The 22440-nt window shown below is 42.3% G+C and overlaps 1 protein-coding gene across 7 annotated transcripts in view; it reads left to right on the forward strand.

Moving 5' to 3' along the window:
* ITPR1 (inositol 1,4,5-trisphosphate receptor type 1) overlaps positions 1 to 22440 on the forward strand; it is a 177986-nt gene that overhangs the window by 8694 nt on the left and 146852 nt on the right. For all 7 annotated transcript variants that reach the window (XM_075762494.1, XM_075762499.1, XM_075762495.1 and 4 more), the window contains exons 2-3: positions 5665 to 5772; positions 9547 to 9617. In XM_075762494.1, the coding sequence (XP_075618609.1) occupies positions 5681 to 5772; positions 9547 to 9617 (163 nt within the window). In that variant the 5' untranslated portion in view covers positions 5665 to 5680. The remainder of the gene's footprint in view (positions 1 to 5664; positions 5773 to 9546; positions 9618 to 22440) is intronic.

Here is a 22440-nt window from a genome sequence, read left to right on the forward strand (position 1 = left end):
AATCCCACTCAAAGCAGACACGTGAGACGCGGTATCGGCAAAGTAGCTTCAGATTCTTTGAAAAGCCTTTCAGCATTAAATTGCTTGAGATGAGGAATAGCTTGCTGCAGAAATCCTGTTACAAACAGTCCCCATAAGGAGGGACTTCAAAAGGGGGCCTTGACTCCGCTATTCAAGGAAAGCAAACTTTCAGCATTGCTCTGAAGCCTGTGATTTCTAACTTAGCATCAAGATCTAGATGAGTGATGGGAGAAATTAGCGTGAAATGTTTACAAAGCAGTTGCGTTTCCTATTCTGAGATCTTCAAAAAGCAGCTGTCTCATTAAGGTATTTGATATTTAACAGTCAGTTTGATTTCTAAGTGTTTTCAACTGGTAATTCTGCTCTAACTGCCATTATGAAATGGATTTTCATGAGAAAATGGAGTTGAGTTTCAGTGACTATATCAAACTTATACTGGTTTATTCAAGGCCATCAGGCGAAGCGTATGATCTGCTTGTGCCCTAGAACACGGCGAGTCCTTTCAGTCCTGGTGGGAGCCGTTGTGAGGGAGGCTCTGCAGAACTTCGCCTTTGGTTCGGAGAGGAGCGGGAGTGCTGGTGGTAAAGGGCTTGGTACAGCCCCTCCGTGTGCTTTGTTTGCATTTCAACATTGGTTCTTTTCGTTGGCTTTTGCTGTACGAAATGCAGCTTGTTTTGAGGATATGCACAGGATAATCTGTAAGTAAGAAAATAATAAAACCCGAAGCCTGTAATTATGGCACTTTCTGTTCAGTCAGAAGATCGCACTCGCAGTCTCGTGATGGAGATTTGTGTTCACCAAAGCAGTACAGAGCAGTAGGGGAAAGGCAAGTCCTAAAACTCTGGAGGTGCACAGGAGCTTTCCTGGGCTTGATTCACTGCCTGGATTTAGCTAATGCATTTTCAGATCCAGACCCAGAGAGCCAAGCTATAGACTGGCACAGTGACTTGTACAGCAGGACCTCACAGTTCATGTGAAATTCAGCAGGTTTCTATGTTTATTTTTTGGGGGGATAGTTTCTTAAACAGAGACTTAATTTTATTTTCCTGTGCAGATAAACTGTATCTAAAACATACTTAAAGACACATAACTTTTATATAGATAATATACGTGAGGAAGTAATCATCAACATAATTTAAAAAAATCAAGCTCTCAAGGCTTAGAAAATACCTGAAAGATGAACACATGTAGAGTATTTTTTGATGTCTGTGGGTAGATATAGTCTACTTAATGTACAGTCCACTTTTAGTTCACCTTTCATTTCTTGTCTTAAAAATTAAGTCTATCTTTCTGTCTGCCAAAATTAGAGTCTTCGGCTTAGTGGGAAAAGAACATTATTTTAAAAACTTGTGTTGCTGCTGTCGACATTGCTGCCACCTGAGTTAAGCCTTGTAATACTTATCTGGAGAAACCTCACTCCCTTTTGCTAGATTTGTATGCTAGTATTGCCACGCTGCTATCGTTTCCTTATCAGAGTACTTCTTTATCTCTGATTTTTCAAGTAAGTTTACCTAGAAGGAATCTTATTTTCCCCCAGTGTTTAAGAGGATGACAATGCTCCGTGGCCGGGACGCTGCCGTGTTACAGCTGGGACGTGGTGGGTTTCTTGCAGGACTCTTCTCTCCTGCAAGGATGCCGTAAAACTGGGGTTGTGCATAGCAGTAACTCCAAAGGTCCTCCTAGGGCCGTCCCCTCCTCTGCTGTTAATCAATTGCTCCTGGCACTGGTCTATCTAAAATAAATAAATTGCAGAGTAATGGTTGTGTTTGTCTACCGAGCACAATTGCTTTTCCAGCAGCATGATTGTGCCTTTGGCTGTAAGAGCCAGGTACTGGGAGCGTGTGAGAACCCTCCTGCCCTGCGCTCCCAGGGGCTGCTGGTGGTCATCTGTGTCTTTGGCCAACGCAATGTGAGAAGGGAAGCATCCCCTCCCCGGCCAAGGGGACGCACGTGGATGCTTTGGCTGATGTGTCCAGGAGCGAACCTGTTCTCTTAAGTCCCTGTGGTCTGCCTGCGCTATGAACTTGGGAGAAATGTGCCAAGGTTGACAGGTTTTTAGTGCCTCAACTTCTGGGTTCTCCAGCTGAAGATTCCCGTAGAGGTCTGATTTGGGGGGATTAGCATGGTCAGCTAATGTTGACAGTCAGAGCTGTTTTTAGAAGGTTTTCAAACTGGGTACCTGGAAACTTTACACTTGAAAACCTTCCAGTTCTACTTTTTGTCTCAGATGTCCCAATTGTCCTTCTTATCAAAGGTGGAAAATACTCAATTATTTGTGGTAGTTGACCATTTAGTGTTTAATGCAAATAATTCATCAATTAGTGGAGTAATTTTGTTAGGTGTCACAAGTCCCTTGTGAGGAGACTGAAAGCAGCTTTGAAGTACACTAAATCAGTTTAGAAATTATTCTTTTTACTTGTAAATCTTGTGTGTAAGGAGGCCTGTTGGGTCATTCAGTCCCTCGCTCCATCTGCCAGTTCAGCATGTTCCTGAGTACCGGCCAACCTCAGAAACAGCGTGTTTAAAGATAAATGTCAAGTGGACTGACTTTTGGTGCTCAGTTATTAAAGACCAGAATAGATGTAGACAGTGTTTATCCTAAGGCTTACCCACAGTATGATAAATAGGTATTTTTCAAAGAGGCTCACCCTACTTGGGATTGGCAGCGTGCTTCATGAGAGTGGTGGAGGCACGCTCCATCCGAGGATCTCCTCTTGCGTTGGAGATAACATCGTGCTGATGAGCATTAAAAACAGCATTCAGAAAGAATACAAGAAAAGAGTGAGTGAGGACTTAACATGCTAAATACTGCGTGGTTAAGAAAAGCCTTAAAAAATACGGTTATTGTGGCCAGATCAACCCTTTGTAAGTCTTAACTCCAGGAAAGCCGATGACCAGCGGGACGCACGAGGAGCATGGCTGTCCTGTTGGGGACCTGGGGAGACTGGGTTCAGCGGTGGCCCAGGCAGTCTACGCCCGGCGGTGCGTGGTAGCAGAGCTTGGCTCTGTGCTGATGGCTTTGCAAGCTTGCCCAGAAAAATTTAAACAGGATCTGGTGAACAGACCAGCAATGAAATTCAGTCGTGCCGTATGCCTGAACTACTTCCAGGCTTAAAACTACCTTTCTGTTACCCATAACCGTATAATGGTTGTAGGTAAAGTTGCTAAGCATGTTATTAATGGAAATGTCAATCAATTCAAAAGAGCTTATTTTAGGGGTTTACGCTATCATGTCAGGCTTAGAATATCATGGTATATGACATGGTATGTCAGGATCTTTCTCAGTAAAGAAACTGAAAAAAAAAAATTGAGACTACATTCTGGAAAGTAATGCAGAAATTTGATTGTCCATCCTTGGGCCTGGTTTTGGTCAATGGTCTGAGACTATTTTATTTTTTTTCAAGAAAGAATTCTTCTCTAGTGGAAGTCAATAATTTTGACCTTCACAATCCCTTGAGAACAGCTGTGCTGCACATCTGCTTTTTCTAAGGGAAAAAAGATGTAGTCCAGTAAAGTAACCCCCTCACACCCCAAATGGGATACCTTAAATGCCATTGTAGCAAGGGATCATTTGGCAGTATCTACATTTCTTGTTGACTTAGATACCTTTTGCTTTTGGCTGTATTAATTTAGGGCTGAGCTTAAATTTTGAGGGCTTAGAAGTGTTTTAGTATGAAGTTCGTAGTTAACATCCAAGTCAGGAAATGAGGAAAGCTGTGTTTGTAGTGATGCTAATTCAGTCACTTAGCATATTTCTGTATGTTTTGTGGCATATATCTTAAAATAGGTAGTGATGTTTTTCTGTCCGCTTATCAAGAGAGAATGGGAACGGACTGTGTAACATATGCAGTGGCTGAAGGACTTGGCATTCAACAAGCAACCTGAAGCCAAATGGTTTGCTTCTGTATGCACGCGGATTTGATTTCGGAGGAGCTGAGACTTCTTTACCCTGCATATGAACTTGGCCTGTTATCTTTTGGTTTTCCTGAATTTCTTTTTAATTGTAGAGATGACACAGGGATTTACAGGCGTGAGAATGTCTGTAGTGTGCTTTGACTTAATAATAATGAAAGTTGTTATTATTACTGCCACCACCACTTTGGGGTTGAGGCAGTGAGGAGGGATAGCTGTTGGCAGCTTTTTAGAAGAAAGGTGTGGTTTCAGGTTTTTTGCTTGCACTTGCATATCTGCAGTGCATTATCAACATTGACTTTTAAATCTCCGTGAATCTGTCCTTGTTGAGCTCCAGCCTTGCTTAATAAACTTGATCCTTACACTTTTGGTAAACAAGATAATGTTCAGTGAAAGGGAATATTTATCCCCTGTACAATGTCAGGGCAGTGCTCTATAATAAGCATAACATCCCGCTGCTTAGTTCTTCTGGCGGTAGACCATTTAAAACTGATTTGAGTGTGATGTTGGAGAGGGTGAAAGTGGTTTTAAATTTTTTTTTTTTTTCCACTTAAATCCGGGAGTCTGGTCCCGGGCAGTGTTCATGGCAGGGCTGCCTTGCAGAGCAAATCACCAGCCTGCGAGGAGGAGCAGCTCGAAGAGCAGCGTTGCTGCCTGCTGTTTGAAACCTCAAGCACAGAAAGCTCTTCGGGCGTTTTGAACTTTGTGATCAAAAAAGCGTGCTTTAGGAGGGTCTCCAAGAAACCAGTAAATGGCCTTGGAAAAGACGTCTTTGAAAGTCTGTTCGGTTGGGCTTCTTTTTATCTGGGCTCATGTTGCTCGTCTCTTTCTTTGTTGCCGTGACGGATAGAAAACTCTCTTTTCTATATTTATTTAAAGGACAGGCATGTTCTGTATCATTCGATCCAGAATTTGGGGCTTTAGAGAAAATAAAGATAGCTCTTAATACTGTGGAAGTTGACAACACGAAGTGGCTGTCTCCTCAGCGTTACATTTAGGCAATCTTTTTAAAAACAGGATTGAAGTATTGCTGATTTCACAGGGATTTGGCTTCCTGATACATACATAGTTTAAAGTATTAGACTGTGAAAAATCTTAATCTTTATGTTTTTAGAGGCAAAATCTGTTGTCAGGCATATTCAGCGGGTCTTCACCTGATGCTGGCTTTGGGACCGCATCTGTAAGCGGGTAGCTACCTCAGTGTCGGTCGTGTCACTATTTTGACATGACCAAAAAGTATTGACACGAATCATGCTCATATTTTACATTACCAGTCCCATGAGCACCACTCCAGCACACCTGTAAAACATGCTCAAACCTGATTCTGACAAAGAAACGCCTTGTGATTTAGAAGGTACAAATAACGTGTCTGAAACGGAGGCAGCCCGCTCTGCTTCCCCTTTCCCTCTCGCGGGTGGGATGAAGCGGGTCGGTACGCCTGGACCAAAACAGCTGTCAGCATCTGCTGGGATGAATACGGCTCCTGTAAAACAGTCCCACACCGAATGGGATGCCAGTAGCTGGGGTTTTTTTCCCCCTATTTTATTTTTCTAAGCAAGCATTTTGACATTCTGTGTTTTCTTTGATACCTGAAATTCCAGTGCAAGAACTTGTTCAGTTTTACAAACAAATGGAACAAACAAAAGCGAAAGGTCCTGTTGTTGTAACTTCCAATAGCTTGTAATGAGAAATTCTGCCTGATAAACGTAACGTTGTGCTTTGTTCTTCTAGGGGCAGTAAGCCAGAGATGACTGACAAGATGTCGAGCTTCCTTCATATTGGAGATATTTGTTCTCTCTATGCAGAGGGCTCAACAAATGGATTTATTAGCACTTTGGGGTAAGAACAGCTGTTCTCTTGTACTAAAAACATCCGTAAGAAGGAGTAGCAGAACTCAGCTAGCTATCTTGAGCCTGACTCCCAGGAAATAATGGGTAAAGCAAGGTAGCTTTATGTACAGATTTGGCCCTAAATTTAAAAATGGCCTAAAGCTGACATGGCAAGCTAGATGTTGGGAGGATGGAGAGCATATCGATGGCTATGGTGTGGTTTTGATGTCCTTGGTGGGGAGGAAGGAGCTTGTCAAGTTAAGCCGTGGGTAGAGGGAATGAATGTAAGCAAATGATTTCATGTTGTTGTCTGTCCCGTGTCCATCCGTGTGTCCCGTCCTGTCCCTCCCTGCCCCACCAGTCAGGAATGAGTAAGCCCCAGTGCAATCTGCTGATTGGAAAACAGGATGTCGCATAGGCAATGCAAGTAGTTAAAAAAAAAAAAAAAAATTAAAAAACCCCAAAAGAAGCCCCGAGCCAAACCGTCCATATACCACTAATTTACCGCTGTGACTAGTTTTGTCTTTTCTTACAGTACTTGAGGTTTCTAGTACAAACAAAATTGTTCTTCTGCAAAGGAGAACACGTTTTGAACCTCCAGCCTTGCCAACGGCCAGCACCGCGGAGCTGCGGCGGGAGCTGTGCCTCGCCGGCCCCTTGCCCCGGTGCGCTCCCCTCAGAGCTCCTTTGTGCTTTCTCCTGCAAAGGATGGGAGCGGTGCTCTGGAGGAGAGTGCCTCCTAAACAGCGAGAAGCGTATGCCACTTCGTTAAACAAAAAGTAGCTGTTGACATAGGATGAGTTTGCAGAGAAAAGCCGTGGAATTGAAATACAGCTCTGACGAGTGACAGGGTATGTTTTATTCTGCACAATTGCCGCTGAGGAGAAATCTCTTTGAACATCAGAAGCTGGCAGTGGAGCTGTATGGATTTGGAAGACCTTGCAGGGGGCTGGGTGAGAAGCTCAAAGAGCACATCTGCCACCTCCTTTCAAAGGAGTGAGAAATTAGAGGGAGGGAAGTAGCATGCATGACACATTGCTGTGGTACTTCAATCCTGAATGAGTAGCAAAGAAGCAACCAGGAAGCTTGATGATATGGTGAGTGGGCACGCACACAACATGCTCTTTCTCATTTCCAGTAGCCGTAAGGGCCTCAGGGTGGGTACAGTGACAGCAAATTTTTTGATGCCTACTGTCCAGATGCATCTGATAAATGGAGCTCCCAAGCAGGGTACAAAGACAGCATCCTGGTAAGTCTCCCGGCAGGAAACGATGGGCTGGAATCTCATCTGAGTGACTCCAAACTAACTTGTAGGTTTAGTCCTCTAGTTATTAGGATTCTGGAAAATAAGGGGGCAGAGAAGGAAGCAGACACTGAAGATGCACCATGATCTATTATAGGAAAGAGAAGAAAATATGGGATGCTGCCAGAAGGGAAAGAAGGTATGATAAAAGCAAGGGACCTAGTAAGTAGGGTTGGTCGAATAGTATTTGGCGAATGTATTTGACAAATTTCCCAGGTACTCGTCAAATATGACATGTACACTCTGCAGTATTCGATCAGCTGTGTAACCTGCCAAATACTATCTGCTGAAAACTGGCAAAACGAATTGAGCGATACGATACATTCGGCTATTGTTTTTCTTCCTAGTATTGAAGCAAGTTTGGCAGTAAATAATTCCAGAACAAGTAGAAAGTTGTTATGTTATGTTTAATCCCGTACAGTGCATGATGAACATTATGCAGTGGCTGTGGCTTTTGATGGCATTGCTGAGCGGGTATTTTTCACCATGGGTAGTCCTTTTAGACATTACAGGCCCTAAGCGCATATATTTTCTAGGCTTGATGAGATGTTCTCATGGCGGGTCTAAAGATCCCTTAGTGTTACAAGCATCTTTGATTTGATTAGTACTGTTTTAAGGTAACTGCATTATGTAATGGCCACACATCTTCTGAGCCTAATTTAAGCCAGAAATCCCGATTGCTATGTGAAACATGAAATGCATTATCATCTTAATAAGCCTTTGTAATCAAATTAGTTTTGTCCCATATTTAATTTAGTCTTTGTCCTGGAGTAAATTAAAGAAGCAAAGGAAAGATTCGGTGTAATTGTACTCTATACCATGTGGAGTTTTGACAGTCTTATGTCATAACAATGTGTAATGACTTGTTCATGTGGTTAATGAAGGTTAGGAAACAGATACCACTATACATTCTAATGTCGTTCTAAATCTTTGAAGAGTGTTCCTATTTAATATTCCTATGACATGACTGTTGCTTAATCGGGACTTTACTCTTGCTGTTTCCCAAACTCAGTGCTGTCATCATTATGATTACCGGTGTACAATATATCCCCTTTTGTGTTTTGCACCCTGTAAAATTATTTTCTTAGCGGTTTGGGAAGTTCCTCTTTCCTTTCAATTGACTCTCAGGATGAGAGGGATATATTGCACTGAGATTATCTGTGTGGGATGATCAGAGTAACCCGTTTGACTTTTGATATTTTTTTGGCCCTTTGTTCACTAGAAGTAGATGTTTCAGTCAGCTCAAATATTAATACTACCATTCTTGTTGGAGCACATATATGTATATATAATACTGAATAGGGAGAAAATCCATGGGGAAAAAGCAATTTACTCTGAATGTTTGCATATGCAAATTTTAGATGCATAGAACTGTTGAGTCCACTTAATCTCTCTGATCTCTTAATTTTTATGCACTTCATTATTTTCCATGTTTGTTGTCTCAAGATGCTCCCTGCATGTAACCAGCCTCTGCAAGGAACAACTCTCATATTCTAGGTCTCAATCTTTCTCAAGTTGATTCTGCATGAGAATGGACCTCTGAAACCTTTAAGACCTTTGGAGTTTTACTTTCTACTTTTGCGTAGAAAGCCTCTTTGACAGATTGGTTTTTAAGGGGTCAAATTGAGTCATTTGGGATCAAATCAGAAACCACAAAGCATTTGGTTACGGTTGCATTTTCATGATTTGGTAATAGCATTTGGTAAAAGTGCAATTCCACGTTGATGCAAAGCACGCTGAGGGCAGAGCAGTGCTCACAGGCGCATCTGAACTATTTTCTTTATTCTTTGGGCTTTGAATTGACCCTGTGGGGGTTTTGCCGATGTGTATTCACAGGAGAAGCTCTGTCCTGACATTCCCTGTTGGAATCCTTTGGGTTCACTTCTCCAATTCACCTCCTTCCTGGTAGAACAGGAGGAGGTTAGTTCAATCCCTTGTCTTATCTTCTGTTTATGACTGGTGAGCAGGAGGGCGTATTTATGCCTTCCTTTCTCCTGGGAGTCAATTTTTATTGTGGCAGTTATTGTTTCTGCCTTTTCTTAATACTTGAGGGGTCATAGGGGCAGTGTCCAGTCTGCATAGTCATCATATTTTCCTGTTCTCTACCCTTCGTATAAACACATTGGCAACATTATTCAAATCTGTCCAAGAGGCAATAACTGTTCTAAGGCTGTCTCTCACCTAACTAGAATATGGGCTGTTCTGTCTGCACCTCAAGGAGGGGACATAAAGATGATGCAGTGTACAGGAGCAATGACTTATTTATTGTCCCGCCTATCCAGGAGCATAGCTCTGGGCAACAGTAAAAATTAGCTGCATGCTTCTTACAAAGATTTGGCATCAGTTGGCATTTGGGGAATGTCTTCTGCTGAAGTGGCCACTCGGATAAAATATTGCAAATAAATGACTTTGGTTTTGCTAACAAGGATGAAAGCAATTGCAAGGGAATAGAATCTCACTTTACTTCTCGTTTCTTTGCAGCCTTGTGGATGATCGGTGTGTTGTACAGCCAGAAGCAGGTGATCTTAACAACCCACCCAAAAAATTCAGAGGTAAGTTTATTAGACAGCTTATTACCCTTCTGGCTGGAAGAAGTCCTTCACTTTGTGCAATCGTCTGTAGCTATTTTTGACCTCCACGCTTCCTATAGAATATTTTAGTGTCGTGAAGGGCAACTCATGAGGGGGGGAAAAAAGTGTGTAAGTGTGAATGTTTGTGTGAAGTGAGTTGTGGGACTTAGAAAGTTTTGCGAGGGAGTGGAGATGGAGTTGCCAATTGAGGTTGGCTTTCAGATCTGTTCAAACTGATGGGATCTCTGTAAGTTTAATTCCTTTTTCTCCATACTGTCATACATGGCCTTTAGTACCAAATGTATCTCGGAGAAGACAAAAACGAAGAGAAGCAAATGTTTGTAACAGCTACTGTTGTATGACCTCATTCGATATTAACTACATTTGACTTCACTTTCATTCTGCCAGGAAACTTATGCTTAGTGATAAGAAATTACTGCCTACTTTTTTGTGCAGTTTGGCTAGGGCTAATTTGTTTAAGAAAAATCTCAAACAGGAAGAGAAGCACTAACTGGCATTTTGTTTGCAAAAATATTCTTGAATTCTCTTTTCACCCTTTGGTTGCATCTTTTACCCAAAGCAGAGCTCAGCCAAATATTCTAAAAATTTGATCTACTTGTTATTGCTGTTCTTAAATGTAGCAGCAACTGTTTGTCTTGTTTCTTTGTTAGTTGAATCTTGTTTCCTTGGTTCTGCTTTGCCTTTATCAGGGGCTCAGAACTACCACAATTCTATTCAGGTTTGGCCAGAACTGCAGGTGATTGTCCTTGGAAATAATATGCCTTCTGTACTGCTGGTTTTGTTTGTTGTTGGGGGTTTTTTTTTTGGTTTTTTTTGCTATGACATGAAGATGCCTCATATAATGAAACTCTCTTTTTAAAATATTGTTGAAGTCTGTGAGTTCTTGTTGGGTTTTTTCTCCTTTTTTGCTGGAAAACTAAATAGCTGATGATTCAAATACTGAAGAGGCAACCTGGGGAAGTTTTAGCATTCAATGTTAAGCTCTCCAGAAAAACAACAATGGTGTTATGTGAACTAGAGCCCCGACTCTAGGCATTTCTTGACGTGAAAATCATATGAAGGAATAAAGGCAGATTTGACTGAGACTGCTGGGTGTAGAAGGAGGGGAGGGGAGGGAGAAAAAAGAATGAGAAAAAGGCAATTCTTGCTCGCACAGTTTAGGAACTGCAAGTACAGAGACACATTTGTCTAACATAAAACATTGTGGTTAGACATTGTAAATGTTCTCATATTACTTATAATTTATACATGGAGAAAGAATGGTGTGAACCTTTTCCAACCTTTGTAGTTTCTTCACTAAAGCTTTCATGGGGAAGTTTATGCTTAATGGTAAATGGCAGCAAAAGTACTAAAATAGCAGACCTTTCTGTTATTTATACACATGCTTTATAAGTGTAGTCTAAGATAAAATGCTTTCCACGATAAAAATGTTCAGAAGAAGTAATAATGAAGCTTATCTCACCATCTTCAACACAAATGGAAAATACCCCTTTTTATTACGAAGCAAAGGTACCCAGAGGCTTGTCTGGGGGTTGCGTGGGAAGTGCCTGGCAAAGTCAGGAACTGCAGCCACGTCTCTGCAATCTTACTTGGTGTTTTTGTGACACTTGGCAAAAATACCTCCCTTGCAAATGGAACACAAGGTCTTCCCTAAGGTGCATTTATCCGAACAACAACATTTACATCTGGGGTACAAAGATTTAGTCTTCATTGCCATGGGCAGCATCACAGGTACAGCAGGTCAGTAGCACAAGATACTTTCATACAGTGGGGTGGAACTGATGTGGACATCTTCTAGTATCCGGTAACTTTGTACGCAGTGCCCACGTTTGTTCATTGATTTCGTATGGTCCATACTGGTCATCGCAGCCGAAAGGATCACTGCAGTCTGAGGCCTGAGAAGCAGCATCGTCTTGGTTTGAATTCAAATAGGTGCAAAACACTGGCACTGGTAACTGAGAAATAACTTTTGAAAATCTCTTCAGAGCAGGACCAAAATTAATCAAATGTAAGAGACTTACATTATGGCTTTGCACAGTACTGGAGAAACGCCTCTATGCTATAACCTGGTTTATATCTATGTGCAAATCCTCTTTCAAACGAGCTGTGCAGGTCAGTCAAATCTGAAGTCACCTTCTGGGAGGAACGCTGAACGTGTGACTTCGTGGCAAGTCTCAAGGGTCTCCCCTCGGGTAGTATTTGTAAGAAATGTAATTCTAAGCTTCTCTGAGCAGATCTGTCTTCTGTGGGCAGATGCAAAACAGTTGTAAATATAATTTTCATGCTTAATCAAAGTGGTGAGAGATACCTAGAAGCAAGATTCACTGCTTAGATATGCATACATGACTCAAGAAAATTCAGTGTGAAACTAGAGCATATATATCCAGTGGCAGAATTAATCCATCCTGCTTTTTTTCTTAGCCACGGGTGTTTCAGGTTTTAAAAAGTCTTGTTGCCTAGGCTACACTTAATCAGTTGAATCTCATGGCAGCAGCAAGGCTCGGGTCTAGAGGGTGGTGGTTTTTCTTTCCTCTCTACTTTAGACCCTTGAAATACAGCAGAGCTGCTGTGCACGAAGTGGTGGTGTGTATGCACCATCCCTCTTCCTGGGGAGAGCCTCTCTCATACAAAGAGCACTTGACAGTAATATTTAGCCGTTAGTATATACTGTCACTAAACGCTGATACCCGGCTTGTGGTGTGAAAATAGTCCCTGCCTGAGCAATGTGCTTCTAAAAGCAAGCGCTTTGTAGCTGAAACAGAGGTGGGTTTTATGTGCTGCTAAGGCGCTCCTTGTAAAAAATGTTGGCTACAAGTTGTCCTAAGGAAAACTCAGTGAGGGAAGCTTGGTGCGTGTGTTTGGATGCACTGGGTTGGACGGAATGATTTGCAGCGGCACGACTGGAGTCGGAGATGGGAGCGATAGAGCCTTTCAGTCTGCTTGGAGCAAAACGTACAGAGGTATCCTGAGGACACAGGGCTGGCTTTGTTGACAAAAGTTGTGGAAAAAGTAGGCTGACAGATTAATCTGGTGGTGGTGGAGCCCCGAAAGGGATGAAATGCAAGAGGAGGCTGAGAGTAAGAAGGGGTAGAGTTCAGGTAAGATTTGGAGTGTGGTATAAAAATGAGACATTAAAAAAAAATAAAAAACAGAGGGTGTATTAGATGGGAAATACTGAAGTGCCAGAGCTGGAAGGAGCTCTGAAGAAAGATTATTAGTCCAGCAGCCTCAAATTACTATGAGTAATAGTAGTTATAATAACCAGTAGTTATTTCACATCTTAAATGCTGTTGTGCCTCTAGGTCCTTGAAATATTAGTTTGGTCACTTGAAGGTGTGAAGACTGACTTTTTTTTCTTCCTTTTCCCATCCCAATCAGAAGTAGATAGCACCCGAAGTTAGTTATTTGAGGTTAGATGGTAATTATGGTCTGTGAGATGTCAGTAGTTTTTTGTTTTTGTTTTTTTTTTTATTCTGGCTTTCTGAATCCACTTTAAATTTGGTGGTTTACTTGTGGGTTTGTTTTTTTTTAAAGTACAATGTTTCTCTGGCCCTTCATCTTTTCAGCTCCAACTAATTCAAAAGTCCTCTAAAACTGCCTTGCAAACCGTTAAGAGTACGTTCATTAGGGCGTTTCTTTTTAAAACTGTTAATATAAAGATTCTTGCAAAAGAGTATTTTACTTAACTGGTCTGAATATACTGTGTACAGATGAGATTCCTGGAAAAAATCCTAGTTGTATGAGTCTCCAAAAAAAGACAGTGTGTGACACTTCCTTGGTTATCTGCATTGCTTTGAACAAAAAAAGATATTTTATGTATTTTGTAAAGCTGGAATCTAAAGCTGCTCTAATTGCCATCTTTGAGTATGACTATGCATCTGAATAGTGACTATATATGAACATCCTTTTAATTTGCATGGGTTTATGTGGAAAGTATGAACTTAAACTGACCCTCTAGCTAGGCTAAAAGCGCCAGTGTTTCGTTAGAAATCAGTCGTATCTAAGCGCGCAGAGACGGATAGCTATTTTGCAAATTCGAGTCGGACCTAGCAATAGCAGCAAAGCTGAAGCAGAGCCCAGGGCTGATAATTTTGTGCTTTCGCTGCTGGTTCTGTGCTCTGTTAGTTTGTGTGTGCTTTTGCAGAGGTTTTATTTGTGTTCGTGTTGTATTGGAACGTAGCGCTGCGCTAAGCCAAATGTGTTTGCTTAATGCAAGACACTGCTACTACACCAAAACAGTCTGTCTGACAGCCTTCTCGGGAAATTCCGTACAGCTCTTTATTTGGGATGCAGATCTCTCTGCTGGGGATCCAGAGCTTTGGAATAGCTGCATGGAACGCAGGGGAGAAGGGCGCTTACTGGGTTAATTTGTCCAGCAGCCACCTCCTTCCAGAACATTGTTTTAGTAGTTGCTGGGCAACACTCTTTTTTTGGCAAGATGTTCAAGGAATGAACCCATATCTTAGACTTAAAATACCCTCATGGTGAAGCAGAAGATGAGTAGTTCAGATTCTGTTTGTTCTTTTGATCCTAATCCATGGTGCCTGCCCTTTCTGAGTATTGCCTTCACGAAGCCCTCGGTTAGGCTTGTCTGGCGCTGAGGGTCTCAGCCTTTGAACTACAAGTTCATCTTCAGTAAAAGAAATGGCCTGAGCGCTACGAAGAAGCTTTAATATATAAATATACATGCGTATTAAAAGAAATATATCTACACCCCCAGTTCTTTTGATGGTTTTCTCTTAAATTCGCGCTGTGCTCAGCACTGATAAAAGTCAATACGCTTCTCGGTAACAGAAATGTTCTGAGTTATGTTCTTCATAGCTGTGCCATCGATGGTCTGAAGCCTATATGCTACTGCTCTGTTTAACGTGAAGGAAACCGTACAATTTATGCAGTACTGATAGAGGCTATGGAGTTACGTTGCATACATACGGGATTATTTAGCCTTTTCTAGCCAGCGCAAGCTTGTTTATAGTTTGGCATTAGAACCGAGATGAAGGGAATTTTCAGTTGAAGGGTCACATGCATAGTTTAGGATTCCTAAACACTTCAGAATATTAACAAACAAACAAAAACAAATGCCCAGATTCCTCTGCCTGTTAGTTTTGGAAAAATATTAGCAGCATGTAGAAGTGCGCTTTCTGGGTGGTAAGGTAGTTTGGTACCATCCCCTGTACTCACCAAGAAGAACTTTTTTAAGGTATAAGCCATGAAGTGTCATGTATTCAGCTCCAGATAAGTGTGTAGCCTCAAATCCTATTGCTCCCTGTGCACATTTTTCTGAATCTACTCTGGTGAAAGCAATTACATTAGCTCAGATTGCTTTTTAAACTTTGATGTGAAATAGTCTGAATTGTATGACTTTCTGCATACATTAGATGGGTCGGAGTGGGTGTTTTGCAGAGGTTTGAGGGCATATTCCTGGAATGGTGGTGAGAAGAAGAGGGGTGATAGACCTGGGCTGCGTGGCCAGGTTTAGGCTCCTTTTCCTCTTGGAAAAAACTCATGGAGTTTCTAACGCTAGTGAAATGTTTGGGTATATTAATTACTAAGGTTGCCTTTATTCCTTTAAGGAATATTTAAACAAATGTCTAAATACGGCCTTTTTCGCTCTGATAACCATGTATTAGCAGATAAAATAGCAGGATTCTGTTTCCATGCAGGAGGCAGAACTTCTGGGAGCGCGTGAGTGCGAAGTTCAAAGCTTAGCGCGGTGGTCCCGAAGAGAAATACATCACTTGTATGTGACTCCTTTTCAGTTTTGAGATGTCCAAGACAAATTAAAATGCTCACGCTGAATATCAAGAGTAGGAAATGGGGCAACAGTAGTAAACACCTACTTAACTAACTTCTCTGGTTTATGGCCAAACACCATAAAAAGAAAAAAGTATGCTGCTTATCCCCTTTTCAAAGAGAGTACTAATAGGATGATTTAGTGTAAAACCAAAAGAAGCTTTTGGGTTGGTATGATGGAAGAGAAAAATGATGAAAATACAGTCTAATGTTGTGCCTATCCATTTTTTTTTTATTTAAAATTGAAGCATTGATCATTTTGAGGAGAAAAAAATCTTTCGATCTTGCTGAATTAGGATATAGTTAAGACATCTAAAATACATGTTCACTGCCTTGATGAGGAATCCTTTAGTATGATTCTAAGTATTTATAGAACTGTACTAGAAAACTGCCAACTGCTAGTACGCATTTGAATTTGATGCCCTTTATACGATGAAGAAATCCTGAGCGCTGTCTCTAAAATGTGAATCTTTAGCCCACTGCATCCTACGTACAAGCAGATGTTATAGACAATTGTCACTGTGGCATTTAGGCATCTCAAAAAACTGGAATGTCAGAAGCGTTGCCTTCTCATACAGACAAATGTGCTTTGTATCTGCTAAAGCTTGGAAAACCCGGTGAGAGAGTGTCCTAATGAAGAGCTGCTGCGCGGCTCACGAGGACGGTCTCTGCAGGTGAGATGGGAGGCAGTGTATGCGGCCTCCTCCGCTGGCCCTCGGGGACTTGAGGGGCATCAGGAACACCTCATCTCCAAACATTGTGGGGTTTTTAACCACGGATTTGGTGGTAGTGTCAGGCTCATCAATCACTTCTTCTCCGGCTTGCTGTATCAGCAAGCAGCTGAGGAATTGGAGCTTTCCTGTTGGGAGCACAGCTGGGGAATAGGTGTTACTCTCTAACTTGTGTAGCTGCTGTGTCCTGTAACTTATTTAAATGTGCGAGAGTAGCTGGCATCGCTTTGAAATCCAGCAGCGTTTGGATGCAGGAACCAAAGGGAAGCTTTTTTTTTTTTCCACATAGGAAGGTAATTATTGTCATGGAGAGTGCATCGGAAAGCTGGGTTTGTTCAATGCGCCACATCTATTGCAGTGTGGTTCCTTACTCACCTATGAAGCCAGACAAGTTGTGTGTGTGCTGAAGCACCCGGACATCCTAACGACATTCCAGCTCCATGATGCTGATGTGCTTTGTTGAAACAGTGGATAAATGATTGGCTAAATAATTACTGGCTTAATTGAGGTGGTTTAGCACAGTTTTTCTGTGTCCTAGTGATGGAGTACCAAGACCATAATGGAACAGGTCTGTATGGCACTGATTACAGGAGTGTTTAACTCGATGTGACGAAAGTTGTCGATACTGAACAAGAGGAGGAGACGGGTTTGCTTGGGATCCAGGGCACAGGCTGCGAGGATTGGCTCGGCTGCGGCTGCGTGCTGCTCTGTACCCAGGGTACTGTGGTCAAACTGCTGTCTGCCAACTTCTGGTTTTAAAGTGCTTTCATCTTAGGTGTTTTGCATCTAGATGAAGGCAGAGCAAAGCCCCTTTGAAATAGAGAGTGGCCATTAATATGCATAACTGGAACGCTGTATGAAAAACCCAATCTGTTGGTTGAGGTACTGCAAAAGAATGAGGGGGGGATTTAATTGAACTCCTGGTGGGAAGTTTTATGATCTGTGCACTTCGTTGGCCCTTCTGAAAAATGTGGGTAGTAGTTCCGTACTGATGAGCCATCCTGTGCAGGACGACAGGGGAAATGCGCTGGTGTAGAGACCGTGTCCTAAAAAACAAAGAAATAAGCAAAGTGCTCTGGTTTGAATGTTCGTTCTTTCTCAACAGCTCTCGCAGGTCTGAGCTTTTTTCCCGGTGGAAAGTTCAGGGTATTTCAGGTAGGATCGAGGGAGGGATTGCCAAAAAGCAGTGCTTAGCTATTAAGTAGAACAGTACTGTTAATAAACCTAGCCCCAACCTTGTAGACAAAAGAATACTGTGGCTTTGTTGCCATAGTTTCAGTGCAAAATCTGACCTTAGCTACAATAACATTCGGTTAGAAAGAACTAGCTAATCAGTTTTCTAAAATTAGTGTGTTCCCTAGTACATAAGCCAGTATGAACAGGATATTTAATGAAATATTATACTTAGTCACAAGAGCCCAAGGAAGTGAAATGCCTTGATGAGTTGTGGGGGTGGGGTGACATTGGTGCATATCTTTTAATATAGCAAAGTTATTAAAATTTGTGGCTTGCTTAATATTTAGGGTAGCTCAACTGTTTTGTTCTGTGCGCTCAGTCTACTTTGTTCCTTTTAAAAGCTCTCAGAGTCTGTTCCGTAAGCTGGGAAGATTGAGATGCTGGTCAGTCTCATCAATACTAAGTACTTCCAGAGGGTCTTCAAATAAACTTCAGAGCTAGTGTTGGGCTTTTTGTTAGCGCAGCCTGAGCGCTTTGCCGACGAAGGAGTCTTACTCGTGTAGAAGGATGCAAATACTGAAACAGATGGATAAAGTCGTGAAGTTTGTGGAAAAACCCTGTGTGTGAGGGAAGCGGTCTCCCAGGTATTAGGTACTAGACATCTTCAGCTTTTCACCAGTTGCCTAAAGTGTTGAGAAACTTAAGGGAGCGATTCAGAAAGGCTGATTGGTAAGGTCTGGCATGTAAAATATTGTCATCAGTCCAGAACACCTGACTTGAGAGGGCATTTATTATGCCTGAAGCGCACTGACCCAGCCTTGGGTGAGATTTCATCAAACTGCGGTAACCTAGAGTCAAAAATTGCTTCGTGGAAATAAGGGAATGGCGATGAATTATCAGGTTTTCTTATGTGCAAGTTGGTTATTTGGGTATTAATGTAAGAAAAATATGTACTATGCAGATTTGGGGCGGGAGGCTAGGTGAGCTGTCTGTTATTTGCTTCTGTTTGAAACTTCAGTTCTCATTCAGCCTGCTCGGTGTTTCCGCCTGGCTGAACCGTATTGCCCCCGTAGCTTTCTGGACCCACCAGCGTGCTGAATCTTTCTCACTGTAGGTCTCGAATGGCAGTTTGGAGCTAAGGAAGCTGAACTGCCTTCTCTGCACGCCTGACGTACGGGAACGTGCTGGTGAAACACAGCTTTGCTGGCGCCTTGTTGGCAGGACCGAGACGAGAGCCTTTGTCATCCAGCTCTCCATCCCGACTTGCCTGTGTGTCACGCAGTGATGAGTGTTCCCTTGCTGCTTGGTGCTTGAGATACCAAATACATCAGAAGAAGACTTAGAAAGGGAGCATCTAAAGAATCTGACTGGTGCTTACCAATTTGGTGGTACCAATTTGGTGGTAGCTTTTGTTATTTCTGCTAGCCAGAATAATGAGTCGTCACCTCTTCTGACAGTGCTTTGCAGTTAAGGTTAAAAGTGCCTGTAATTAGTCAAAAGCAACTGTATTTCACATAATGAATTTCCTGAGACTTAGCTTTGGCTGTCCTGGGTGTGTAGAAGCACAAATATTTGGTGACAAATGCAGTGGGGTTTGACTCAGAAGAACATTTTTCACCATGAATGCGCTGACATGGCACAGCCAAGCTGTCGAGCAGATCCTCTGGCTCTCCTGGTTTTGCTTCTGCGACGTGCGGCTTGTGATTCCTGATACAGCACGCAGTCACGAGAAGGTGTGATCCGTATTGCTGGATCTTCCAATTCAAATTCGGGCTAGCATGTTTATGCTTCAGGGTTTCCATTTTTCAGCCTTGTAAACCCAGCTGCCTTCCGCAGTACACTTCAGGAAACCATACCTAGCTGTTACTTTGGCAGAGGTATGAACAAGACTATCAAGTTTTTTCCCCTTTACATTTTTATGTGACCAGATCTGATTTCCTCTTAGCCCTTGACTTGGTGTGATGGTGAGGGGTTTCATGTTTCAGAGGGAGCAGAGAAGTGTGCTGTGAGACCCCCGAGGATCTCGTCTGTCGAACTCCTCAGTCTGTCCTGTAGAATCTCACTTCTCTCTTGCTTTTCGGACAGAGTGAAGTTCTGTGCTGCTTGCAAGAGCAGTAAGTTATACTAAAAGCTTTGATTATTTTACTTTACCTAAAAAGTAAGGCTTTATATTTCGAAAGGACTTAGAGTTCAAAAATATTTTTAATTTAGGTTAATTACTTAAGAAAAGAGATAAACATGCCGAGTACCCATACTCAGGAGGTCTTACAGGTACTGCGTCCACATGCCGCACGGAAGTCATTAGTCAGAGAGGAACCTGACCTCAACCCAGAAGTTAAATAATTCCACTTCTCATTTTCTGGGCAGCCTGGTCTTCACTGAGCAAGAGTCCTGACGAAAGCGGTGGTATCTCCTCAGCTGTGAGCTCAGGGAGGTAATGCTATAAGTGCTCCTGTTTGAGAGCAGTCAGGAGAAAAACCGGTGAGGCTGCGAGCACAGCCAGCCATGAAAATGTGCTGTTACGAAAGCCAGACCTTGCCAGTTGTCTTCGGTGACACTCGCATCTTCCTCCGTTCCCACGTTGCTGCTGGAGATTGATACCCTGTCCTTCTCGTTGCAGAATCTGGATTCATCTTTAGGATGAAGTATAGTACTTAACGTGTCAACACCCGAGTGTGATTTCTCTTCTACAGTTATTGATGTTAATAGCACCTCCAGCTGAGTTCTTCACATTGCTGGGTGGAGATCAAGGTGCCAGTGCTATCTGTCAAGCTCCTTGTGATTTGGGACCTGTCTATATAAAAATCTCTAGTCTTTCCTTCATAACTTTAAACTTTGTGTTCCAAATGCTAGGAAACAAGTGAATTGTTGGTGAAGGTTCTTGACTCTGAACACTGCATTACACTTTTTGTAATCCAGAAAGGAATTGGCTTTGAGGTCAGTCTGGAAGAGCACCTCCTGGTTCTTTGGGAATAAACTGGAAAATGTCAGTTTGTTTCCCTGCTTGACAACGGACTGGCTGGGGTAGGGAGTTACAGAAATCCCAGATTAGCATTAAGTGGCCCCTAATGAATGCAACTGATATAAAGAAGCTGTGTGTTTCTCACCTAGAAAAAGTATTGTTTGTAAACATATCTGTACTGATTATTTTTTTTCTCATTTGCTTTAAAAAAAAAAATTGGCATATGTAGGAGGCTGTTTCTTATGCACCGCACTTGCCTTTTAAACTTCTGACTTTGTGGTCCTATCAAGGGACAAAATGCAGGCAGTGTTTGGCGTAGTTTTGTGGAAGCTGGGGTGGAGGCTTTGAGGCAGCTGTACGGCGCGTTAGTGCTGCTCTGGATGCAGCCTCGCAGAGATGCTGAGAAAGCTGAGCTCGGCAGCTCTTTTTAAATACCGTTATCTTACTGTGAAAGTCAAAGTGTTTAAGTTGGCATGTCTCATGCGAATGTTTCAAACACTGGAATAGCCATTACAGATTGACAGTAAATGCAGCATTCCTCAAAAATCTTATTCTAATGAACAACTTATTATTCAGTTGAGTAAGAGAGTTACTTATGTGTTAGGACTAACACTTCCTTCATACCTAATTTGTGAAAATAATCAGTACCGAGTTCTCAGTGTTGGCAATTATCATCTGTTTTGGTTACATAATATACAGAAGTTCAATGAAAACATAACTGCTTGCATTTTGGTTGAAGAGTCTTTCTGTAGCTCTGTCAGATTTTTAGAATAAGAAATCACCTCCAAGCTCTCAGCAGAGAAACTGTGACATTGCTAGAAAATGCTGCTACAGGATCCTCTCCTGCTTTAACTAGAACAAATTATCTCCAAGTCAGATTTTATTAAGGATCCCGAAAGCTTGGCTGTGCAAAAGCAATCTGGTAGCACTTAGACCTTGTATTTAGTGAATGTCAGCCCTTTTATTTGTCAAGGTTAAAAATTATACAAGGAAAAAATAAACACAGAACTTGTAGGCATGAGGAAGTGAGGGAGCGGGATGAGGGAGCAGCCGTCCTGAAAAGGAAAAAATCTTAGCTATATCTGCAAAAATCCTTTCCCCCCCTTCAGAGCCGCGCGTGATCTCCAGCCAGCACCAGTTCAGTTTAAAGAGCCCCACGGGGCAGCAGCTCAGGCTGATGGTGACCGGGCTGGGGGCTCAGCGCGGAAGGGTTGGTTTGCGTTAGGGATTCCAGCCCACGACTGCTCCTTATGCCGTAAATCTGCGTTTTATTTTTGAAGAAACAAGACTAAATCTCAGTATAATTAGAATGTAACCGGTACCTATGTAGAAAGAGGAAAAGTTTACTCCACTCCCTGTAAACTTCTGAAGGGAAATCGTTAGACCTGGTGATGCTGGGGTACTGAACGTGGCCAGAGAGGGTTCAGCTGGGTTGTCAGTCAAGTGTTTTTCCAAACACCTTCAAAACGCAGAAGTTGCACTACTGACCTGACAAATGTCCCATCAAACGTTTGGATTAATTGGCACCAAAGGCTTCAGAGAAAGGCTGAAGAACCGAGCGGTGGATTTGTGGTTTTGCTGGGTCGCAAATGGCTTCAGCAGACAGACGACTTTCTCAACTACAGCGGTTTTCTGTCAATTTAACTAGATGTTCTTGTCAAAAGCATCTGGTTGCCTTTGACTTCTCACTCGTTTCTTTACATCAATATTAAGCAAAAGTGCTTTTTGGAGCATACGCATACATACAACCTTTCCGGGGGTCGTGTTGACTTATTTAGTTCTGTCCTTCAAAAGTGTATTTTATGTATTAAGAAGCAACTACTGTATCCCATGCTCATGTGACCACAACGAAGTGACACTGGAAAGCTGATAAGAACTTGAGGTAATGTACTACAAGAATAACTCAATTACCAACAAAAATTGTTTCTTTGCTGGCGGCTGGCGGAGCACTTGGCTACGGAAGCGGGATGGTGACTGCGTGCCCTGCGTGTGCTCGGTACTGAGCAATACGTGATCATCTTTCCTTGCTGCAAAGTACGTGCTCTCTAAATGGGAATGACAGCACCCTGCGAGCTAATGTGGTGGGGATTGGAAAGTAAATCTAAAGACAATATAGATTTCA

The sequence above is a fragment of the Balearica regulorum genome, chromosome 10, assembly GCF_011004875.1.
Source record: "Balearica regulorum gibbericeps isolate bBalReg1 chromosome 10, bBalReg1.pri, whole genome shotgun sequence".
In the NCBI taxonomy this organism is placed as follows: Eukaryota; Metazoa; Chordata; class Aves; order Gruiformes; family Gruidae; genus Balearica; species Balearica regulorum.